The sequence below is a fragment of the Magallana gigas genome, chromosome 5 (assembly GCF_963853765.1).
Source record: "Magallana gigas chromosome 5, xbMagGiga1.1, whole genome shotgun sequence".
Classification (NCBI taxonomy): Eukaryota; Metazoa; Mollusca; class Bivalvia; order Ostreida; family Ostreidae; genus Magallana; species Magallana gigas.
The window spans coordinates 45,228,008-45,248,074 of record NC_088857.1 but is presented as its reverse complement, the minus strand read 5'-3'; the positions used below and the strand labels follow the sequence as shown (position 1 = coordinate 45,248,074).

At 34.3% G+C, this 20,067-nt stretch overlaps 1 protein-coding gene across 1 annotated transcript; it reads right to left on the bottom strand.

The window, feature by feature from the left end:
* Window positions 1-1,070: 1,070 nt before the first annotated feature.
* On the bottom strand, window positions 1,071-18,613 carry LOC105339776 (cell surface hyaluronidase). The gene is made up of 25 exons (XM_034464651.2): window positions 18,486-18,613; window positions 16,875-17,127; window positions 13,283-13,508; window positions 12,923-13,089; window positions 12,303-12,489; window positions 12,007-12,168; window positions 11,690-11,914; window positions 11,407-11,517; window positions 11,078-11,211; window positions 10,905-10,977; window positions 10,430-10,569; window positions 9,797-9,954; window positions 9,564-9,639; window positions 9,300-9,434; window positions 8,857-8,986; window positions 8,198-8,261; window positions 8,037-8,072; window positions 7,812-7,916; window positions 7,432-7,609; window positions 6,488-6,721; window positions 5,902-6,101; window positions 3,161-3,322; window positions 2,812-2,983; window positions 2,653-2,709; window positions 1,071-1,297 (listed from the first exon to the last, which is right to left on the bottom strand). The coding sequence occupies exons 2-25, from the start codon at window positions 17,085-17,087 to the stop codon at window positions 1,268-1,270; spliced, it is 3,375 nt and encodes a 1,124-aa protein (XP_034320542.2). The 5' UTR covers window positions 17,088-17,127; window positions 18,486-18,613; the 3' UTR covers window positions 1,071-1,267.
* Window positions 18,614-20,067: the final 1,454 nt, after the last annotated feature.

The following is a 20,067-nucleotide window of genomic DNA, read 5'->3' as shown; positions in this document are numbered from 1 at the left end:
AATTTATAAAAAAAATACTAGCTTTTGAACTTAGTCATTTTTTGGCAAAATGTTGCATATACATATAGGGTACTCCATTTCACTGGATAAGGGTTGACATGGATTATGGATACAGTTTACATAAAAGAAAACCCGGTTTGCTGTCACATTGACAGCTTTTCACTTGTTACATGTACATTGTAAACAAAGTGCACCACATGAATTTACGGGACTGGTGATGGTGTTTAAAAGACTATCCGAGGCAAGTGAAGAGACGATATCAGTAGTAAATTGTATGAAGAATTTAATGCTACTAATTGTTTTCACAGAATTTGCGTATAAATAAGGTAAATATAGTCGAAAACTAGCGCACGTTTTTCTGCGCAATAAATATACAATTTTTTCAATGGGTGGCCCTGTAGCTCTCCGGTCTGTCAATTTTTTTTCCCCGGAGAGCTACAGTTTTGCAGCTAGATATGACTATAAAATCATCCTGTTAGAAAAAGGACTAATGAATATAAACATAAATATTTCCAGGGGGGGGGATTGATTTTATTTATAAAGGATCTACATGTATTATTTTACATTGTGCAGATAGTTTGTACAAAATTGTATTATGACTTCATTAAGCTGATTTTATCATACCTATTGTTCCTCAGGTGACCGATGTGGCCCATGGGCCTCTTGTGAGTACTATTACAATTACAGAAATTGACGCATATCATTCTCTTATATCGAAAACTCACTTCTTACAATTTAAGAGTTTTAAAAAAAAATAGGCAAAACTAGTCGGAAATGCCGCGTACCACACTTTCTAGAGAAGTCGTTTTTGAGCTTAGCCATTTAAATCCCTCGTCTATTGCAATGGCGCTTTAACAAAGTATGAAAGATGTGGTTTTCACTAAATACCCAAATCTGTATGTCCATGAGTATTTATGAACCTTCAGTACTTTAAAAATAGTTATTCGTGATTGAATAACACGGATCCCAGTCTCGTGTGAAACAAATCTTCAAAACAAATATTTGTAACCATGCTTTATTGTTATATACAAAGTATTACGCATTTCATTTTTTTTTTTTACAAAAAAAAAAGGTAAAAAATAAAAGTACAATTCTCACTATTTGATCAGAAATACAATATTATAATTATTTCAATAAAAAAAAAACTTATTATCAAAAAGTACTAAACACTTCTTCAAAGAAAAGTTTGCATAAGTTGTCGGCAAACTCAAATGCCTCAAAATGGAAAATATCACAGAAACTCTATGAGGCTTGCCAAAGTTTATTCCTATGGATAGGTAGATCCGGCGCCCAAAAACTGCAATGTAAAATAGAATAGTTGCCGTTCAACTGTATTAACATGCTTGTGGTATACTTTTTTTTTATACTAGTATAATTTTGGAGTATAATAAACATGTATATTAAAGCAAGTTAAGCAATATGAGCTGCAATTTTCATGCTGATTTTCTACAAAAATGACAAAAAATATCATGGTTTTTTAAATTTCTGTTAGCCTTATTTTGGTAGGAAAAGCCGTTAAGAAGCCTTAATTGAAGCAAAATTGAATTATTGTCCTCTTGTACGAAAATTAAACAGCTATATATTTATTCCTTAGAAGATAAATCTTTCTTTTAAAAAAATTAATGAATTTTTCAAATCTTATTTATCATAAAAGTTTAAGTTACATACAGACTTAGCATACTAGCAGGTATTTGCAGCAAAATAAAATTCTAGAAAATACAGCTCATTTTGCTTTAAAGTTAAATAAACAAGTATAATTGCAAAATTTAGATAAGATAAAGCCCCAATCGGAGCTTCTCGGGTCTCTCCGGCAGGTTCGGTGTTTTTTCGAGATTTGTCGGAAAGGCCCGAGAAGCTTCGATCGGATAACGCCCAATGTAGGCACTAACGTGATCCTCCGTAACCCATGGTCAACTACACTATAAGCATTCAAGATTGGCCCTGGGTTTCGGATGATGCTTACTACCGGGTTGAGCAATACTCAATAAAATAAATAATTTTTGATTTCAGAAACTCACTTAGCTATAAAATGTACTACTTTATAATTCTACATCATTCTGAAACTTTTTTGATAAATCAGGTTAAAATCGCAAAAAGCTTTATTTGCGATAAGAAATATCTACCAATGTTAGTTTTTGTGCAGAACAACAATAATGAATTTTTTTTCATCTAAGCATATTTCCTCCCAAAAGTCATGCCTAATAATTGTTTATTTCATAACAGAATATGCTTTAGACAGAGAATAAAAACCAGTTATCATTATACTAGTAAAGTTTTATCATTGGAATTCATTAAACAGGAGAAAGAAAGAAAAAGATAAAATCTGCTAGGAAACTGACAAAATTGTAAGAAGTAGTAGAGAGAGAGAGTTTATAAACTGTTACAATTATTTGTTGTAGATGTATAACTGATGTTTAAACAACAAATAGTAAAAATTCTAATATAACAAAATGCAAAGTTTTTTTTGATATCTTAGATAGAAATGTACCTAAACATATACCAGTATGGCTTGTGACGTGAAAATGAAATGTTTCCATCGAGTCGTCTGATGGTTGCATACATGTATCCAAGGTTTACGTTACATAGGGGCATCAAACTATAGTACATATAACGTATTGATAGAACAATTTTAATATTAAATCATATACTAACCTCTGGAGCTTGGGGGGTTGTTGCCAGCAAAACATCATTGGCAGCGCCGGGGCTTCCCTATTGATGACAAAAGGGTACATTCCATACTAATATATAAGTCAATGATATTAAATAGATTTACATGTACTATAAAATGAAACGACTTCATTGTTAACTTACCTCTGCTGCGTGTACATAGGACGTCTCCAGTATAAACCGGTCGTAACAATCGCTGTCTGTGAGGGTACCGGAAAGTATAGTGACACCAAACCGGACACATTTACCCGATGGACAGGACGCTTTCTCTCCAGTGGTGTACTCCACATCGTTTATCATTTTGAAAAACAAAACCCTGAAATATAACCTCAAATGAATCCAATGTAATGAACTGTTGAATTTTGATTGAGAAAGGCTCCGATTTGTTTTCAGTCGAAAAACATTTTAAAATGGTATTCTTACCACAGTGCAAATTTTAATTTGTTCTTTCTGTAACAATGCGTTCATTCACGACGTGTATGTTTGTACTTACCCGACGTTCTTGTCGTAGAAATATTTGCCCCCCTCGGTGTCTTGTTGGATCTCCCCCAGGGAGCAGACTGGTTGGGTGGGCAGTGATATACCACCAATTTTATACCTGACGCTAAGAAGGGCATCCCTGGGCACGCAGTAGGCCATGATGACAGAGTCCGACCTGACGTCATCAAAAATATTTGTTAGTGATGCGCAGACTAGTTATCATTCTTTTTAATTTCAAATAATCATTATATTGTTCACTGTTCTATCAGTTACAATGTGTATGATTTTTACTACTGTATAGCCTGATATTGATTTGCCGGTCTATTATTAGTCCCCTACCGGTTTCACCGGAGGGGACTATAGCTTTCCTCTGCGTCCGTCTGTCCGTCCGTCCGTCTGTCTGTCCGTCCGTCAGTCCGTCTGTCTGTCCCACTTCAGTTTTCCACACTTTTTTTCTTTATGCATTTGAGGAATAATATGAAACTTGCTGAACAGCTTCAAAATGTCCAACTACAGATCAAGTTTACACTTTTGTAGCGTCTGATTGACATATTTTCGAGAAAATTAATTTTGTACCATTCCTTTTCCTGTACCATTCCTTTTATCATTTCTAACAAACAAATAAATTCTATAAAATAGTTTCAAGCATTGTGTTGTAAATTTAATCGGCAGGTTTTTTTTGTATTATTATTACAATCGGGTTCGTTGTCGGGTTGGGCTGTTTAACTGTTTGGTTTGATTCGGGGTACAGAAGACGGTAAGAAATGATATTGTGCATAACAGTGCATTGTTTTCACAAATTTTTACCAGCGAATACAGAATAGACTTGGCGAAATTACAGGAGATGAAATAAAGAGTATTATTTTACCTATTTCCTATTTAATTTCTATATCAACTATATAGTTTTAATTTTCTCTGTTCTTTTATCTCTGATTAAAGCATGACATCTCGTTTACAATAGCTCTGAAATAGTTGTGTGCTTGGAAGCTTTCATAGAATAATACAAACCGGTAGGGGACGTGTATTGCTTATGCAATACTCTCAGAATGCTTGTTTCCTTGGAGAATCGCATCAATTGTAAAATGCAATCCTTTCTAAATAACGTTACACATTTTTTTCATTTCTCTTAGATATCTTTAGCACTAAAATAGACGGAGTAATGGTATGAAGGAAAAAGATTTAAAGGTACTTGTATCTTAGCAAAAAAAACGTATTATCTGTCGAAAATGGGGGGAAATACACTGAAGGTACATGTACATGAAGAATCAAATGTTTTTTCATGTTTTCCCAATAGTTGTATCGAGCCTTTTCTAAACTTTTTTTATTTCTTATCAATCGTATATGCTACAATTCAGCTTAAATAACTAGAAAACTGACCAGTCAGGAAGGGCCCCGCTATGACAATTAATATACAGAAGTGAAAAAAACTTTGAATTCCATCCTCTTTATATTAACAATGATGAAAAATAAATGCCCGGCATAAGATGTAAAGAACTGCAATATATAGGATCTCATGATTTGTAGTTGGATATGATTTTCTTGCAACAATTAAAGTGTTAAACTGAGGGGTAAAAATATAAGGGTGCAGCTCATGGAATGAGAGTTTAATTTGATTACATTAAAAAAAAAATATATGAAAATTATAAGTAACAACTGTATTTTTAAAATTTCAAGATAATTCCTGAATGTCCAAAAACTCTAAATAGTAACCTTGTATCTGCATTAAACAGAGATAACCTCATGTCTTATAAAAAAAACTAAATTAAATGTGTATTTAAAAAAGATTTAAACAGGTGTTTTATAAAATGCAAGCCTTCAGTGAATGCAAATACATTGTATCACCCAGGGTTGACCTCAACTTCAAAACAAACATCAGTTGCAGACAAAGGTGTTCTTTAATCTTCATATGACAGATAGAGATAATCCTCTAAATTTTCTGCAGCAGGCAAGATAATTAATCCCAGGGGGTTAATTGTTCTGCTCTCTCATCATTTTCTTCTAAATTTACAATAAGATTTGTTTTTTCAGAAATGACAGAATGGGGTTATTATCTGATTACCTGTTAAAATTAACAGCATTAAGCTAGGCAGAAAAAAATAAAATAAATTATAATTAAAAAATAAAATAGTGAAAAAGGATATCTTAGTATATATCTTGATTTTAGAATTCAATAAAATTATCATAAATCATTGTGTACGGTATTTTAACCAAAATAAAGTATTTTAAATCCATATTTCAAAGAATGTACACAATACTACACATCATTCAAAATTGACCTTAACTTCAAAACAAAGTTCATTTGCAGACACAGGCAGTGTAGTAATTAATCTCAATGTGACAGATAAAGATAAAGCTTAGGATTTTCTTCCTGTGGAAGGTTAATTAATCCCAAAGGACAAATATTGCACAGCCTTCCTAGTATACAATGGTAACATTCTCAGCAGTTATCTCTCTTTGCCCATTCATTCTTATGCATAGTTAAGGAATCTACCCCACCACCCCAGCTCCAAACCAGAAGACATAGAGAACCAAACTTAGCATCAAAATATGTATTTCTGCCTACTGATCTACCATACCAAATTTGAACTTGATTGGGCAACCATAAAAAAGTTATTAGAAAAAAACAGAAAATTTGTGGACGGAAGAGTGACAGACGGACGGACAGAAGGACGGACGGACAGAGTGATTACTATACGGCACCTGCAAATCCTTGCGGGGCCCTAATTATAAGACATGATCATATTATAACCATACTTTGTTATAGATTTTCCTTTAAATGTTACAGATTGTGGCAGTCCGTCGTCGAAGGCGATTAAATACAGGAAATTCTTTTGGTTTTGGTTCGTCTCTCCCAAGATAGTGATAAACTCTTTGTCCAGAACAGATTTTTTGGGTAAAGCGCCATCTGTTCTATAAACACTCATTTCTCTCTCATCAGAAAATGACACCATAATCTGAGGGTAAAAAATGCATAGAATACACAATCTAAAGAGATTTGGCCATGGAAATATTTGTAAATCTTTAAATTCATTTCAACATCTATCCTCAAACTGTGCAAGAGAAAACTTCATTGATAGCTAGTGACCTTCAATGTCGGCTGCACTTGATTTGTCATGGTAATCCTTCAAGTGCGATATCACCGGAACAAATGGATTTTCGATCTGTTCAACTGCTTTTAACCGGGTTGAAAGCAGTGTAACAAATAGAAAACCCGTGGATTCCGACGGGATGAGATTGAGGATAAAAGTGAACAAGAAATTTTCATTTGAATCACAATAAGTGAATAATGGCCTTTACTTCAATATGCATGAACAATTACAATTTAAATTTTGTAATGTACCTCTCCATAGTTATAGGGGCAGTAAGCGACATTCCAGGAATCTCTAACTCTACATTGGCTGGTGACGAGGAACGGGGTATTCTTCACCAGAGTGACAGACTTTGTTGTTGAGTGTCCCGTCAAGCCGTTCCCGATGTCCTTCAGCATAAACAGACTGTCCTCCTCTCTCTCTGTATTAGCGGTAGTGCTACTTTCACTTTGACATTCCCGGAACAGGAAACGGTTTCCGGGCCCCTGTTATTGTTAAAAGTAAAAACAGAGTTAAAAGTTAAAAATAGTATCAGTGATAAAAAAAGCATGAGTAGATTTATACAATTGATATCCATGGTAAATGAACTGTAATTCATTTCTTTTACAAAGTGTAAAGGAGCTAATCGGAATAGGGAATGTATTATCCACGAGAACAAGAAAAATTCAGCAAGTTTGCCTACAGTCAGTTATAGCACATTGGAGACTGATCGTGAGTTCCCGACTGATCTATGAAAAACAAGTTTTAGAATAATTATCCCTTTGAAACAATTTGTTTTTCTACAGTACAAAGATTCATTTGAAATAATCATCACTTTAATAATTTGTTAACGCACATTTCTAAAATTAAATGCATATGTATTTCAGAAAAATACAAATCATAAACTCGATCTTGTTTGCATTCAAATAACTTTTTTCGTTATTAATCTAATAAAAATGTGATTGGCCTATTGAAATAAAACTTATGCATATGGGATACCTTCAGGCAATATAAGTCCTTAGTATATATACAAACGTATACTAGTATACAAAATTTCTTTTCATGATGCGAGCGCTGAGTTACAGTTTTCTATTTATTGTAATTTCTTATATGAATATAGTCATTGCATTCTGTGATTTTTTACCTGCATTCTTAGAAGAAATGAAAGCATGTGTTTTATACTTAAATACATGTAATATGATAAAGATGTATTTACATCATCAAAGCTGAAGAGAACATTTTCCACTTGGTTCTGCGGATTCATATGGCCGAAACATTCGAAATTGGACATCGCTGCAGATCTGTGGATGTCTGTTGACACAAAATCGTGGAACCAGGTGTTTTTGACGAAAACAGGTCCTTTGTTAAACCTAAACCCAACAACATCTCTTGATCTGAAAAATCAAATAAAGTTTACAAGCATTTGCAAAACTTCCATGACATTAGAAAGAATAATTTAAACCTCTTGAATTAAGGAACTCGTTGTACTTTTATAAATGCCCATGTTATAGTTTGTTAATAAAAAAATAGGACCGGAAGGGGAGAGAAAATTCAATAATCACACAATCCAAAATTCCAATCGGACATTTGACTTACGGGGTGGACGGGTAGGAGCGAGTGTAGCCGGTGTTTGGTTTCCCGAGATTGTCGGAGTACCCAATCACCACATTGTTGATAAACTCCACCCAAATATCTTGTTCTCTGGAAAACAATCAAAAGCTTGATATACAATACTGCATTGTGTGTATCTGCACCTTATAAAGTCAGGGTAATTATTATGCATTATCTTCATAACATCCATTGAAAATATTATTAAATTACTTGATGACGGTTGCTCCAACCTGACTGTCTGCAAATCTGGAAGAAAAGACATACGAAGTCAAAGAATAATGATACATATATTGTATTATATTAAAAGCCATTTATATCATTGTGAACTTGAGGACCAAATCGTCTGAAACTCCACATAGTAGATTACTTACGAGGACTCTCTCACAATGATGGGGGTTCCACGGACCCACATATTTTGACCTCTGTTCTTGTAAACTGGAAAAACATCAAAGAAGTTGACTTAGTTCAAGTATAAGTGGATTGACCCACGGACGTTATTTTAGAGTATATTTTAAACTAAACCTAATAGTAGGTAAGTAATAAAAAAAATGACGACTTCAAAATTGTAAAGTAGTGGACAAAGTTAAGTACAAAATTATATCGATGAAAAACTGATCTATAGATTGATAGAACCTTTTTAACAAGAGCTTGGACTTTCGGTGGGATGTTTTATTCTGTTTGTTCATCAAAGCAAGCTGTCAAACATTGACCCCTTTTTCATTTTATTCGCTAAGAGAACCTCATTAATTCTCATATAGACTGTCAAAACCGTTGCTCTGCTATGTGAAACTGACGTGTTTCAGCGAAATATACATCCCTGGATGAAATTGCGTTCAATGTATGCATATCTATTAGCCAATGACTGGACAGTTAACCATTAGAAGACCCCACCTTCATCAAATCGGAGTTTATCACGTTCTGCCCAAAGTTCAAGCTCTTGTTAAAATGGTTCTAACTATATACCGGTGTTTGAATGCACAATACCTTCATTAACAAGGATGTTTCGAAGTAAAATGTACATTGTATTCACCTGTGGCTCTTTCGAACACGGCGGGCACGGGGGCCGATGAGGGATCCAGGGGGTTCTGTTTGGGGTTGTATTTGTTGTACTCAGAGACAGTTAAATCATCGTGCTCGATGTTGTCAACAAACAGACCAGCCTGTGACAGAATAAATGCCGGTAGAAATACTTTTTTTTCACCAAATTAACAGTCTATAAATGAATTAACGAAAATTCTAACTCTTATATTAGTACAAAGTATTGATAAAACGTTATTGATAATAAATATAACCATTCTTTATGTATATATTGGAAAATGTATGCAAAGAAATTCTAGCAGCTATTTCAATTTATATTTAGCATATGTTAAACCAAAAATGCACTGCACTAAAAATTGTTCGTAATTTTCTTCATTTTTTTAAAGCTCGAATTCGAAGCCTGACAAAGGTTCAAAATACAGCATTATGCCCTACCGTGGTGTAAGAATGGTGGACGTTGTTTTTGTACAGTGTGATCTTGGTATGGCGGGCCTCCTTGTCCTGCATAAAGTTCCGGGCTCTGGAGGGTCCCGTAGGGGAATCTGGATACACGAACCACATACCAACACCCTAGAAGTGAAACAGAACGGTGAGTCTTTCATAGACTTGACGTTGACCGGTGATTTTTAATCCTCAACAATTACTAATGAGAGATAAGGATTTTTTTTTGAAAATCAACATCTTTTGCGGCAATATTACCTCTCCCCCGGCGGCGGCGTTGTTTAGGACTGTGGTTCGAGGATTAGTGATCCAAAACGTGGCAGGACCTTTCGATCTAAAAAATAAAAATTTAAATTTAAATTGAAAAAAAAAGCATGACAAAAAATTCGTGTTTCAATATTTGTAAGAATAAAATAGGCTATTATCTTCGTCCAGTATGGAATTGAAGGCATTCTATTCTGTGAAATATAAAAGAGTTCTGTTGAACTCACGTGTCTGTGGGGATAGCTCCAGTCACATCAAGAACGGTCGTCCCAACAAACCGTCTCTGACCTAGGCCAAGATTTCCCCGGAAGTACGTATTCTTCTCTCCTCCATCTTCCAAGAAGAACCCATGGCCGACGGAATCGTAGCAGACGTTATCAATCAGCTACAGAAAATCAATTATCAACTAATGTTACTATAGTTTGCCAAACTTGTGGTCTCTAGGCTAGCACCAAAAACAGTTGCCTTTTCTGTATTTCCTCAAATACATGTAAATATCTGAACTGTGGTGTGGTAGCAGATATGATTCTATTTACTATAACAAAAAAAGGTTTCCTGTATACGTGTATATTCATTGCTTTTTAAAATAAAGATGTTCTTTAGACACTCCTATGACGAGCACTGCACCCTTCATGCATCCATGCATCCTAATTTGACCAAATTTTAATCAGCATGTTTTTCATCAGCATCACGCCTATTACTCCATTAGATTTCTCTTTTTTTGGTCGTCTGGAATCATGGTTTCAATTGACTTGAAATAACATACAAAGGCATGGCCCATCGTGGAAGGCGTAACCAACGTTTAATTTTTGGATATTAGTAACTGACTGCTGGCCAATATTTAAAATAAAATAATTTACCCTGGCGCTGTGTGTTCCGTGAATAGTGACACACCGGAACTGAGTGTGGTGGATGGAGTTTTTCCGGAGCACAGACCGTGTGGGGTAAACGGATGTGTCAGACAGATCCTCACACATGTGGTAGTGGAGCGGGTATCTACCTACAGGGGTCAAATCATAAAGTAATGCTTGGTATTAGATAACTGATTCCAGTGCTTTTCAATAAAAAATAGACTGTGAACAAACTTTCATTCGCCATTACAAGATTTCTTGATATAAGGTTAGTGGCAACTAATTTTCGCGACTAAAAACTACGCTGATAACCAAACCATAACCTTGAGGACTTGTCTGCATCGACAAGGATCTCACGAACTTCACAGAAGGTTCACGCGAATAAAAGATGAATTACTGACCCTAAATCAGTTAAACACTTTGATTTTCAAACATTAAAAGTATTTAGACCAATTTTTAATTTTAAATTATCATGGAAACTTACCTAGTATCAAAGGCTGTCCCAGATTTGTCAATTCTACTCCGTCAACCTGGACATCTTTGAATCCATGCAAAAACTATAAACAACATTCACAATAAGAAACACTGAAGAAACGGCATCTGAAAGTTTGCCAAAAAATATGTTTAAAACCTATGGTTTGCTGTTGTGTTCTTTACCTTTACGTGTCCTCCATTGCTGTTTCCCTCAGACACCTCGGCGTCAATAAGAATGTTTCGGGTCATTAGCCCCACCTCTGCCCTCATGTCTACTCGGTTGTAGATCTCCCCGTAGTGGTCGTATTTGAACGGATCTGAAAAAAATAATAGGAGAAACGGTCAGTTTGCATCGAATTTTGAACTCGATCTTGCATCGGCAACTTTCATAATGGTATAGTACTTTATTTATAATTTAAAATGGTTTGAATGTGAAAAAAAGAAGAATACATCAGTTTGTTTTGTTTTGATTTTGGAAGTCTATTTTCTTTTAAGTACTTTAAGCGACTCACGGCTCAGTCTGACGGTGTTTGATGAACAGATGACGTTGTTACAAGGAATGACTTCAAACTCCTCAACCTGCCTCCAGTCGTAATCCGTGGACGCAACGAAGATCTTGTCACCTGGAATTCAAAATGGTCCACAATTGCAAGTCAACATAGATAAATACACAGTTATAAACATAGATACGGTGGCTGCCATAGGACATATGCTTTAGATATTTTTTTTAATTCGCGGCCACGAAATAAAGGATACGACGGTTGCTGGAGAGCTACATGTATAATTATATCTTACCGGTTTTCCATGAGTTCACATTATTGACTACAGAGATGATGGGCCGGGTTAACAGTGTGTTGAACACAAACAACTCAAGGCTCCCTTGCCATGGCTCCAGTCCATTATATGTGCTTACAACTAACTCACGCTCCCGGGAGTCATCGCTGTAAACCAAAAGTGCTTCCGTTCTGTTATCGGGTCCAATTGTGGAATCCAGATCCTCTTTAAAGCTCGCCTGGTCTCCTAAAATGGTATTTCACATCGCTTGAAAGTTTCAGAGCAGAGTAAATTTGATCAAGTTGAGCTTTCTATCACGTAGTAGTGTACAATCATACCTTTTTTGCCCAGAGCAACGTAAGCATCGTCCGGCTGAACGTTTCTAAGGGAATTGACTGGTGCTACAAGATCCAAGGCGTCAAACAAGGTGGTGTAATCTTTGTCCTCCCGTTTGTAATCTCTTTGTGTTGCAAGAACAAAAATATCACCAACAGGTATGTCTGAAAAGTTAACGGTCAGATACTTTATTGGCTGTGATGCGAAGCACAACTGATCATGAATTTTCAAAGTCCTTCTGACCTAAAAATAATGTTTTTATAAACGCCTCGGGAGAGAACAAATTTGAAAAACTTACTGTTCAAGAAAGTGGCAAGTTCACTAATGGCTGTATTGATGTTATCTTGGCTCGAGGATTTCAATGACTTGTGTATACGGTTTACATAAACTATTCCTGGGTCTTTTTCAATATCAAAGTCAGCGGGAAAATCTTCCCTGAAATGGTAGATATAAAAACCATGTCCCCTTTCAATAGCTCCCGAGTCCTGCAAAAATCAGGTATATTATCCATTCAATGAAGCAGTAAACTCGATTGGTCGAAACCTACAGCGCTCTTAGAAAAATCAAGGACTGCACGAAGTAATCATGATAATGTCAGACTCAAATTCCCATAGGAGACGATTAGGATGTTTATTTGAGCTAACGTACTTATGTACATTAACAGTATTTTAGTGAATTTTACTTAGTTTCTACAATAAGTTTCATAATTTATTAAAAAAGAGGTGTAAAAATAAACAATAAAATGTTTTCTTTGATGATTCATGTGGGTTATGAAGTTAGCGATCATTGCAGAATTTTTTATTACATAACCCGATAACGCGGATTTTGTATTTTTTCCTGCAATGTCGCCACCTTCATATTCCGCATGAATCACCAAAGAGAGCATTTTATTGTTTAAATACTGATAAGCAATCTAACCTTATGATTAAAGATCTCAGCCGTGGCTTCATCAAACTTAGGAACGTGCTTAGTCAACTTTGTCCACGATAACTTCTCCCTTCCGTATAGATTTAGGACTCCTCCTGCCTCTACTCCAAGGAACTTCTCTCCAAAGCCAGGAATGTTCAGTTTCTCCTCGGGTTCACCTTCATGAACGAATACATCTTACTTATTCAAAACCCCGTTTCTTAGTAGAATTATAATGAAATGCTTGACGGGATGATAAACAACACGTGTAACAAATTAAGTTTTATAAGTCTTTCTTTAAAAAAATGATTCTTTTCTTTAAAAAAAAAAAAGCATTCATGTACATGTATTTTTTAGTTATAAGATATTTACCCAATAGAGTGATTCGTGCTTTCTTGCCGAATCTACAAGTCCGGCTCCCGATATGTAGTTCTCCGCCATTTTGAATTTTGATATAGTGCGTCCTCATTCCGTAATCGCCAGCTCTGCTCCATACCAGACGGCCACCGGAAGCGATGGTCAGTCCGAACAGTTCCACGGACGTGTCCAGGAGCACGGGGCTGGAGATCGTTATTTCGTCTTGGGGAGAAGTCGTTCCCTAAACGAGTAGATTCAATTAAGAAGATGTCAATTAAGAATTACAGACAAAACATTTAATTGTCATTTTCTAAAGTCGCTCTAAACATAGATCTAAAGTATTGATAAAGTTAAAGAACATATTGGATGCATTTATCTGGTAAAACAGTTAAATAAAAAATCAAATCAAATAATGTACGAAGACATATTTTAATATACAATAGGTCGCTTTAAAAATGAAAAGAGAAATGGGGTGGTATTTTAAGCATTTACATGTGTACGTCGAAATACGCAAGATTGCAATTTTCTTTTTTAAATAGATTTCTTTTAAAATGAGACCGCCAATTGTGTATTTTATTTAATAACTTTATTTAACAGACGCACGCTTCTTCTTATGTATTTAAATTACCTTTAAAGATGCTTAAAGATCATCGTAAAAAAAACCAAAAAACTTTTAAATTGGCGTTTGCGGTAATAACAAATATGTCAAACTAAAATTTATTCGAGCATTATTTATCAATAGCTGTTCATTCTACATTATAAGAGTTCAAAAGAGTGGAAAACATTATCAATATTTACAAATAACGAAGAGCACTCGCACATGTCTATACCGGCTTTTAATTTTACAGGTTTTAGAAAACACATTAACATAATTTGAGGCTAGCTATTTAATGTTTCTTTATGGGTTTATTACCCCTTTACCTTTTTTTTTCAATTACTGCGTTACAACAATTAACTAAAAAGTGACTTATCTAAAAAGTGTCTATTTCTGGGACGGTTGCTTTCCTCTGATATCACATCAACTCGAATGAACAAGCCTGTTCTTATAATGATTTTTATTAACATTTATGTTACAAATACCTTTTGTTAAAGTTATCATTTATCATCAGCGTTCACGAAAATATGTCGCCTTTTTCTGTGGGAAAAAAGAGCTAATCAGTTCCGTTTCCATTACAAATCTAATTGTGGTTAATAATGGTCCCATTGACATGTGCTTTTTATAAAAGTACGTCACATTATTTATATTCAATTATTTTGGGAAATTGCTCTATATTCAAATCGACAAGATTCCATGTAGTTGCCAATGGTTGTTGTGCAGTAGATATAGCATTTGACTCCTAAGTCGCAGATCCCGAGTTTGATCCGGGAATGACCTTTGATTTGTTCTTTTGTTCTTTCATACGCAAACACATATTTTGAAAATTTATCTTCGCCAACCAAGGAGATCGTTGCAAAATATGCCCCTCATAAAAAAAAATATTTAAAACAAACAAAACAAAACAAAAAAGTTATTTTTTCAGTCGTTTTCATTCAAATTGTAAAATCGTACATGTACATACAATTATCATACTTTTGAAAAACCTTTCCAAAAGTTTCGAGTATATTCTTTGAACCTCCCCGTGACAACCATTTCACGATCTGTGAACAATTCTATTCTCCCATTTTTATCTTTGGCCAGTAGTTGCGAACGAAGGATCAGCAGACTTTCGAACAATGGCGCTACATGTAGATCTTTATGTCTACTAGTATTTGATGGTTGCAGAATACAGAACTGAATTCGATATACATGTCTATTGAACTTAAAAGTACTGTATTACTACTTAAAGGTATACTTTTAAAAAATTATTTTTTCCCCTTTTTTTTTTAATTTTTGGGACCAAGTCAACGCACTTTTAATTTTTTTTTTCAAAGTGCATTGATATTGTCTATGTTAACTCACTTTGAAAAAAAAAATATTGTGCAGGGGTACTTAATACTTAATACATTTGAATACACTAAATGATTATCTTAACATTGTTTAGCACAATAAAATATATTAGATCCAAAGTGATTGTCAGCTATTAGATCAACAATTTACATACAATTCAGAACGATTAACTTGTGAGTTTTGTATTTTCCACATAGAACAATACTGCATATCGAAGCAATTTTTCTCAAGGTGGGTTTTTTTCCGATGTGTGTTGCCACGGTGCTGCCTTTTTCATTTGTTACGAGTTGATGATTTACCCGAGACTGTCTGGTTTGAATGTTTCAGGTACTAATACAGTCTTGCATTTTCGTGTAAAATCAGAATGATGCTTGTTTACTATGGTGGCATATTTCCACATCCCCCCCCCCCCCCAAACATAAATTATGCCAACAGCAAGAAAATTATGCCATTTGAACATTCAAAATTATCTCTACATGCAAGATATTTATGTCTTCATAGTCTATAATATATCGGCCAAAGCAAATTCAAGTTTTTATAGTGTAAGAACAATGGATTGCATCACATCAGTAATGAATAAACTCTGTCTGTAGTAATAGTATTTTTGTTTGTTTCATATGTTGCGTCAGTAATGTCAAGATTTCAGTTAGGTATATAAACATTTTTCCATACATTTAATATGTTCAAATATGTTCACCTTTACGTTGATTTATTCCCCCCACCCCATTTGCCTGCCGTATTACATTCTTTGCAGGTCAGAAAAGGGACAAGATAAAAAAAGAACCAAAAGAAACAAGCAAACAGAACCTAACGAACAAAAACAGCTTTCTCAACTGAATTTTAAACATTGAACATATATATTTTACTGACATTAATGCAAAACGGATGTATAGCTAGAACTATTCAATCTAATGAAACTAGTTTGTTTCCTCTTTTTTTTCAGTTTACAGTTTCATCGGTGCGGGGGTGGTCTTGGATGGCTAAAAACGGACAAACAGTCGAAACTATCAAATCTTGTTATTTAATTAACCATACAAAGATCTTATATCGAACCTAGTCACGAACTGTGTGTTATAGATATCTTTAAATCTGCGTTTCGTAAAGGTCAATTTTAAAATTTCATTTTCAAAGTTATTGGTGTGTGTAATTATATAGAAAACCTGCGGCTGGTCCGTTTGAGGTCAAACTATAGCATGGGGTTTAATGGAGTTTAATTTGCTAAATTTCGAACGCTTTTAAATTAAGAAACGATTTTTTATGAACTTTGTCAATTTGAAAAAAGTTTCACGTTCCAATTTTTTTTTAAAACAAATAAGCATGAAAAAGCATTATAGTTTTGATATGCATGTGTATAATAGTTTTATCAGATCTCAGACACTTCAATGCATAAATATTCAGGCAAATTGGAGACGTTTAATAAAATTGTATCGTTAAGCATGAAATCACGAAAAATTGAGCTCTTCGCTCGTCATGACTTCCAAAAACGATAAATAAAAAAATTAATTCTGAATGCCCCAGAATAAACACAATTTCATCTTTCAATAACTAAAAATAAAGGATCCTCTCTTTTAGATTATTTTAGATAAAAACCTCCCCAAACCTGAAAATATTTTTTCTCTAATTCTATTTCTAAAAAAAAAAAAGAAAAAGAAAAGATGCATTGCATTTGAAGAGACTTACAAATTGTGTGGTCCATGACACCAAATCCGCGGCATCATCGGGACATTCCGCTAGGGCGGCGCTGCAGAACAGCAGCCCACAGAGCAAGGTACCCAGTCTCTTTGTCATGGTGTACGTCTGGTTAACGTGCAACCTTTCCCGGCTACATTTATACCCGGTAACGTTCCGCCGCGCTGATTCCCGTGACGTCAGCTGATTTTTTCCAATTATCATCTTTAAGCGGAACGTGTCGGCCTTGCGACTTCTTTGGCCCCTGAGGAAAGTTTTCACAACAACTTGTTATTCTACGTATCAAAATCAACCTGAAATTTGTTTTGTATGAGATTGTGCGTGTTTTAAACTTTGGGTTCAAATGGCTTATTTATTTACTTTAAATTTCTGTTTATTGGACGGACCCTAAGTATATTGCTCTCTGCGAGTGTTCTAATTTTTTCAAAGTTTTTTTTTATGTACGTCAGTCTTGAACATATTTATGATCAAAAGAGTTTAACGAGTTTAGAATATATTGTCAACAAGTGTTCCAAACTGTTCGTTCTATCTTGCAATTCTACGACTATCGGTATATAAAATATGCATGATTTGTTTTCATTGTATATTAAGTTTATATGGATTAAAGGGTCTTCGCTTTTTATAAAAAAAAATCCCAACTCTTCACGCACATAATTCTCTCTGTTCTTATTTTTGTTTTGTTTTATGTTTTTAAAAATTTTTTTTTTAATGATTTTATCCTTTAAAATAGTAAAAGGTATTTTTGCATTACTAATTTCTTTATTTTCGATGCATATTTGTGAATTGATCAAAACATCTCTTGGCACTTCTCCATCAGAGGAAGTTATTTTATCTACATGGGAAGCTGTTAAATTGCAACTTTAATTTAAACACATAAAAAAGGAGAGAAGCAAACCAAAATCAACAAGTAGTTATAATTAAAATAAGGAAAACATCCTCCAAATGCACAACAGACATTGCATGTTAACATACATATATAGTTTTAAAATATTCTAATTTTTTCATCTTTTTATGCAACTGAATAAAGATTTCGTAATAACGTAATTTGTAAACCTGGATAAATGCATTCTTGGGGGAAATGGAATCTAAATTGTATAGATATCTTTTTCAAATAGGATCTAACCAAAAAAATTCTATGAAAACTGTGTGTGTCTTAAAAAGATTTTTTTCAAGAACCACTAAAATATTTACAACAAAGATTTTCGATAAAACAAATAAATATATTCTCAAATATTCAATTCATACCCCCCCCCCCCAAAAAAAAAAATATCAATAATGATCAATAATGGGGTGACAAAGCTAAAAAAAAATTGTTTTAGGTGTGTGTGGACAACTTTGATATATTTATAAGCAGCCACTTTAAATATGGTTGAATGTTAGTGATTTGAAAAAAGTTACACTATATTACAACAAAATTAATGATAATAAAATATTAGCTGACCCCCCATCCCTCCCCCAATCAAACTGATTAAAATCAGATTCTTGATCCACTCCTTGTTTTTCTATTGATGTGTAGCGACAATAAAAAAGGCAAGGAGCGGATCGAGGATCTGATTTTAATCAGATTGCTTAAGAATGGGCATGTTTATTTATTTATCTTACCTTTATAAAAAGAGGAGACAGAAAGGCAGCTTCCAGTTGAATACTGGAGAGCTGTTTCCCGCGCCCCCATTTTATACGCATGGACACTGCACCTCAAAATACAGTGAATATGACCGTGTCCGTACTAATGGTCTGACGCACCGGGGTCAGGCGGTCTTTTTATGACCCGGCGCAGATAGTCTCATCGCTGGACTCTCCTCGAACATAAACAACCATACGTTATTTGTATATATCGAAGGACTTGTACTTTATAACTAATTTCTGTGGAATTTCCGATCATGATATGATGATTATCGTGATACCTGATAACCGTGACTATTCAATCAGTGACTGGGTCCTCATTAAGAATCAATATTCAATTAACTCATGAATATATTGGTCCAGGGAAACGTTGTTTTTTTTTGTCTATTGTCAAGTTGTAAAGGAAAAGAACGTATAATGTCTGTCGAATCCCCCGCATGACAGTACAGTTCTACATTCTGTTATACCGATAACAGCAATATGCGCAAGCGCCTGATATTGCACACACATGTTTTAATACAGTGATTCCCGTATCAATAATATGTTCATGGTTGAGCAATTTTGAGTAAATGGCCGCATTTGGGAAAGTCTATTTCATGACTTCAATTTGTAAGATTTCTATACAAGCACCCTGATAAACATGTAAAATAGAGTTTTTGTCCTAAAAATAATCAAGTCCCCTCTCCACCCCCTTGGGATATAGTTAAAGTTTTATATATGAAACATTTTATAAAGATACACAAAAAGCTTGAAAACTGTTAATTAGTTGAGCAAAATGATCCACGGAATCCAATGCTGAATATATTATTATAAAACGACCTTTAGAAGACACGCAAACGAGAGAGAGAGAGAGAGAGAGAGAGAGAGAGAGAGAGAGAGAGAGAGAGAGAGAGAGAGAGGGAGAGAGAGAAAGGGAGAGAGAGAGAGAGAGCTATTATTTATACTGAGCAAACAAATTTACATGTATGTACTTGATGATCAGCTCTTGCTCCCAGTTAAAATCATCAAAATTAAAATCGAATATAACACACCCAATCACTAATGGTTATCGTTTGATACCTATATAAAACTAAATGTCAAAATACGTTTTAAAAAACTTTGGGTAAGTGTTATGGGTTTATTTTTACAATAACGAAATTGATCCTATAATTAACTTGATTTGGTTGCATGGAAAGTAAAGTACGCTGGTTGTGTAACGACACGTGATTTTGGAAATGTTTTTCTTGTCTAAGTTTGACCCATTAACAGTTGAACTCAAAAGAAATTTAAAATCAATAAAAATCATCAAAAGTTGCTCTTTTTAAAAAACAGAAAAGAATTTATTTATGCGATCTCCTGAATGTATCGTGAGGATCAAAAAGTCGTTAACTGACAATTTTGTGAATAATCTTATATCCGTGTTTTAATGTCAGAGGATTTCATCTTGTATGTAATAATTATTACCGGTGTTCAGCTGAATCATCCATATTCACAAAATATTTTTTACTACATGTACTTACAAATTAGAATTCAGCAAGTGCATTTGACTACTTAGATTTATAAATTAATACATGTATAAAAA

Coding starts and splice junctions, on each gene's coding strand:
- LOC105339776 (XM_034464651.2), bottom strand. CDS start 17,087: ATGATAATTGGAAAAAATCAGCTGACGTCACGGGAATCAGCGCGGCGG. Junction 9,640..9,796: donor GGAGCTATCCCCACAGACAC/GTGAGTTCAACA, acceptor TTTATTTTTTAG/ATCGAAAGGTCCTGCCACGT. Junction 3,323..5,901: donor AAAGGAAAATCTATAACAAA/GTATGGTTATAA, acceptor TGATGACGTCAG/GTCGGACTCTGTCATCATGG.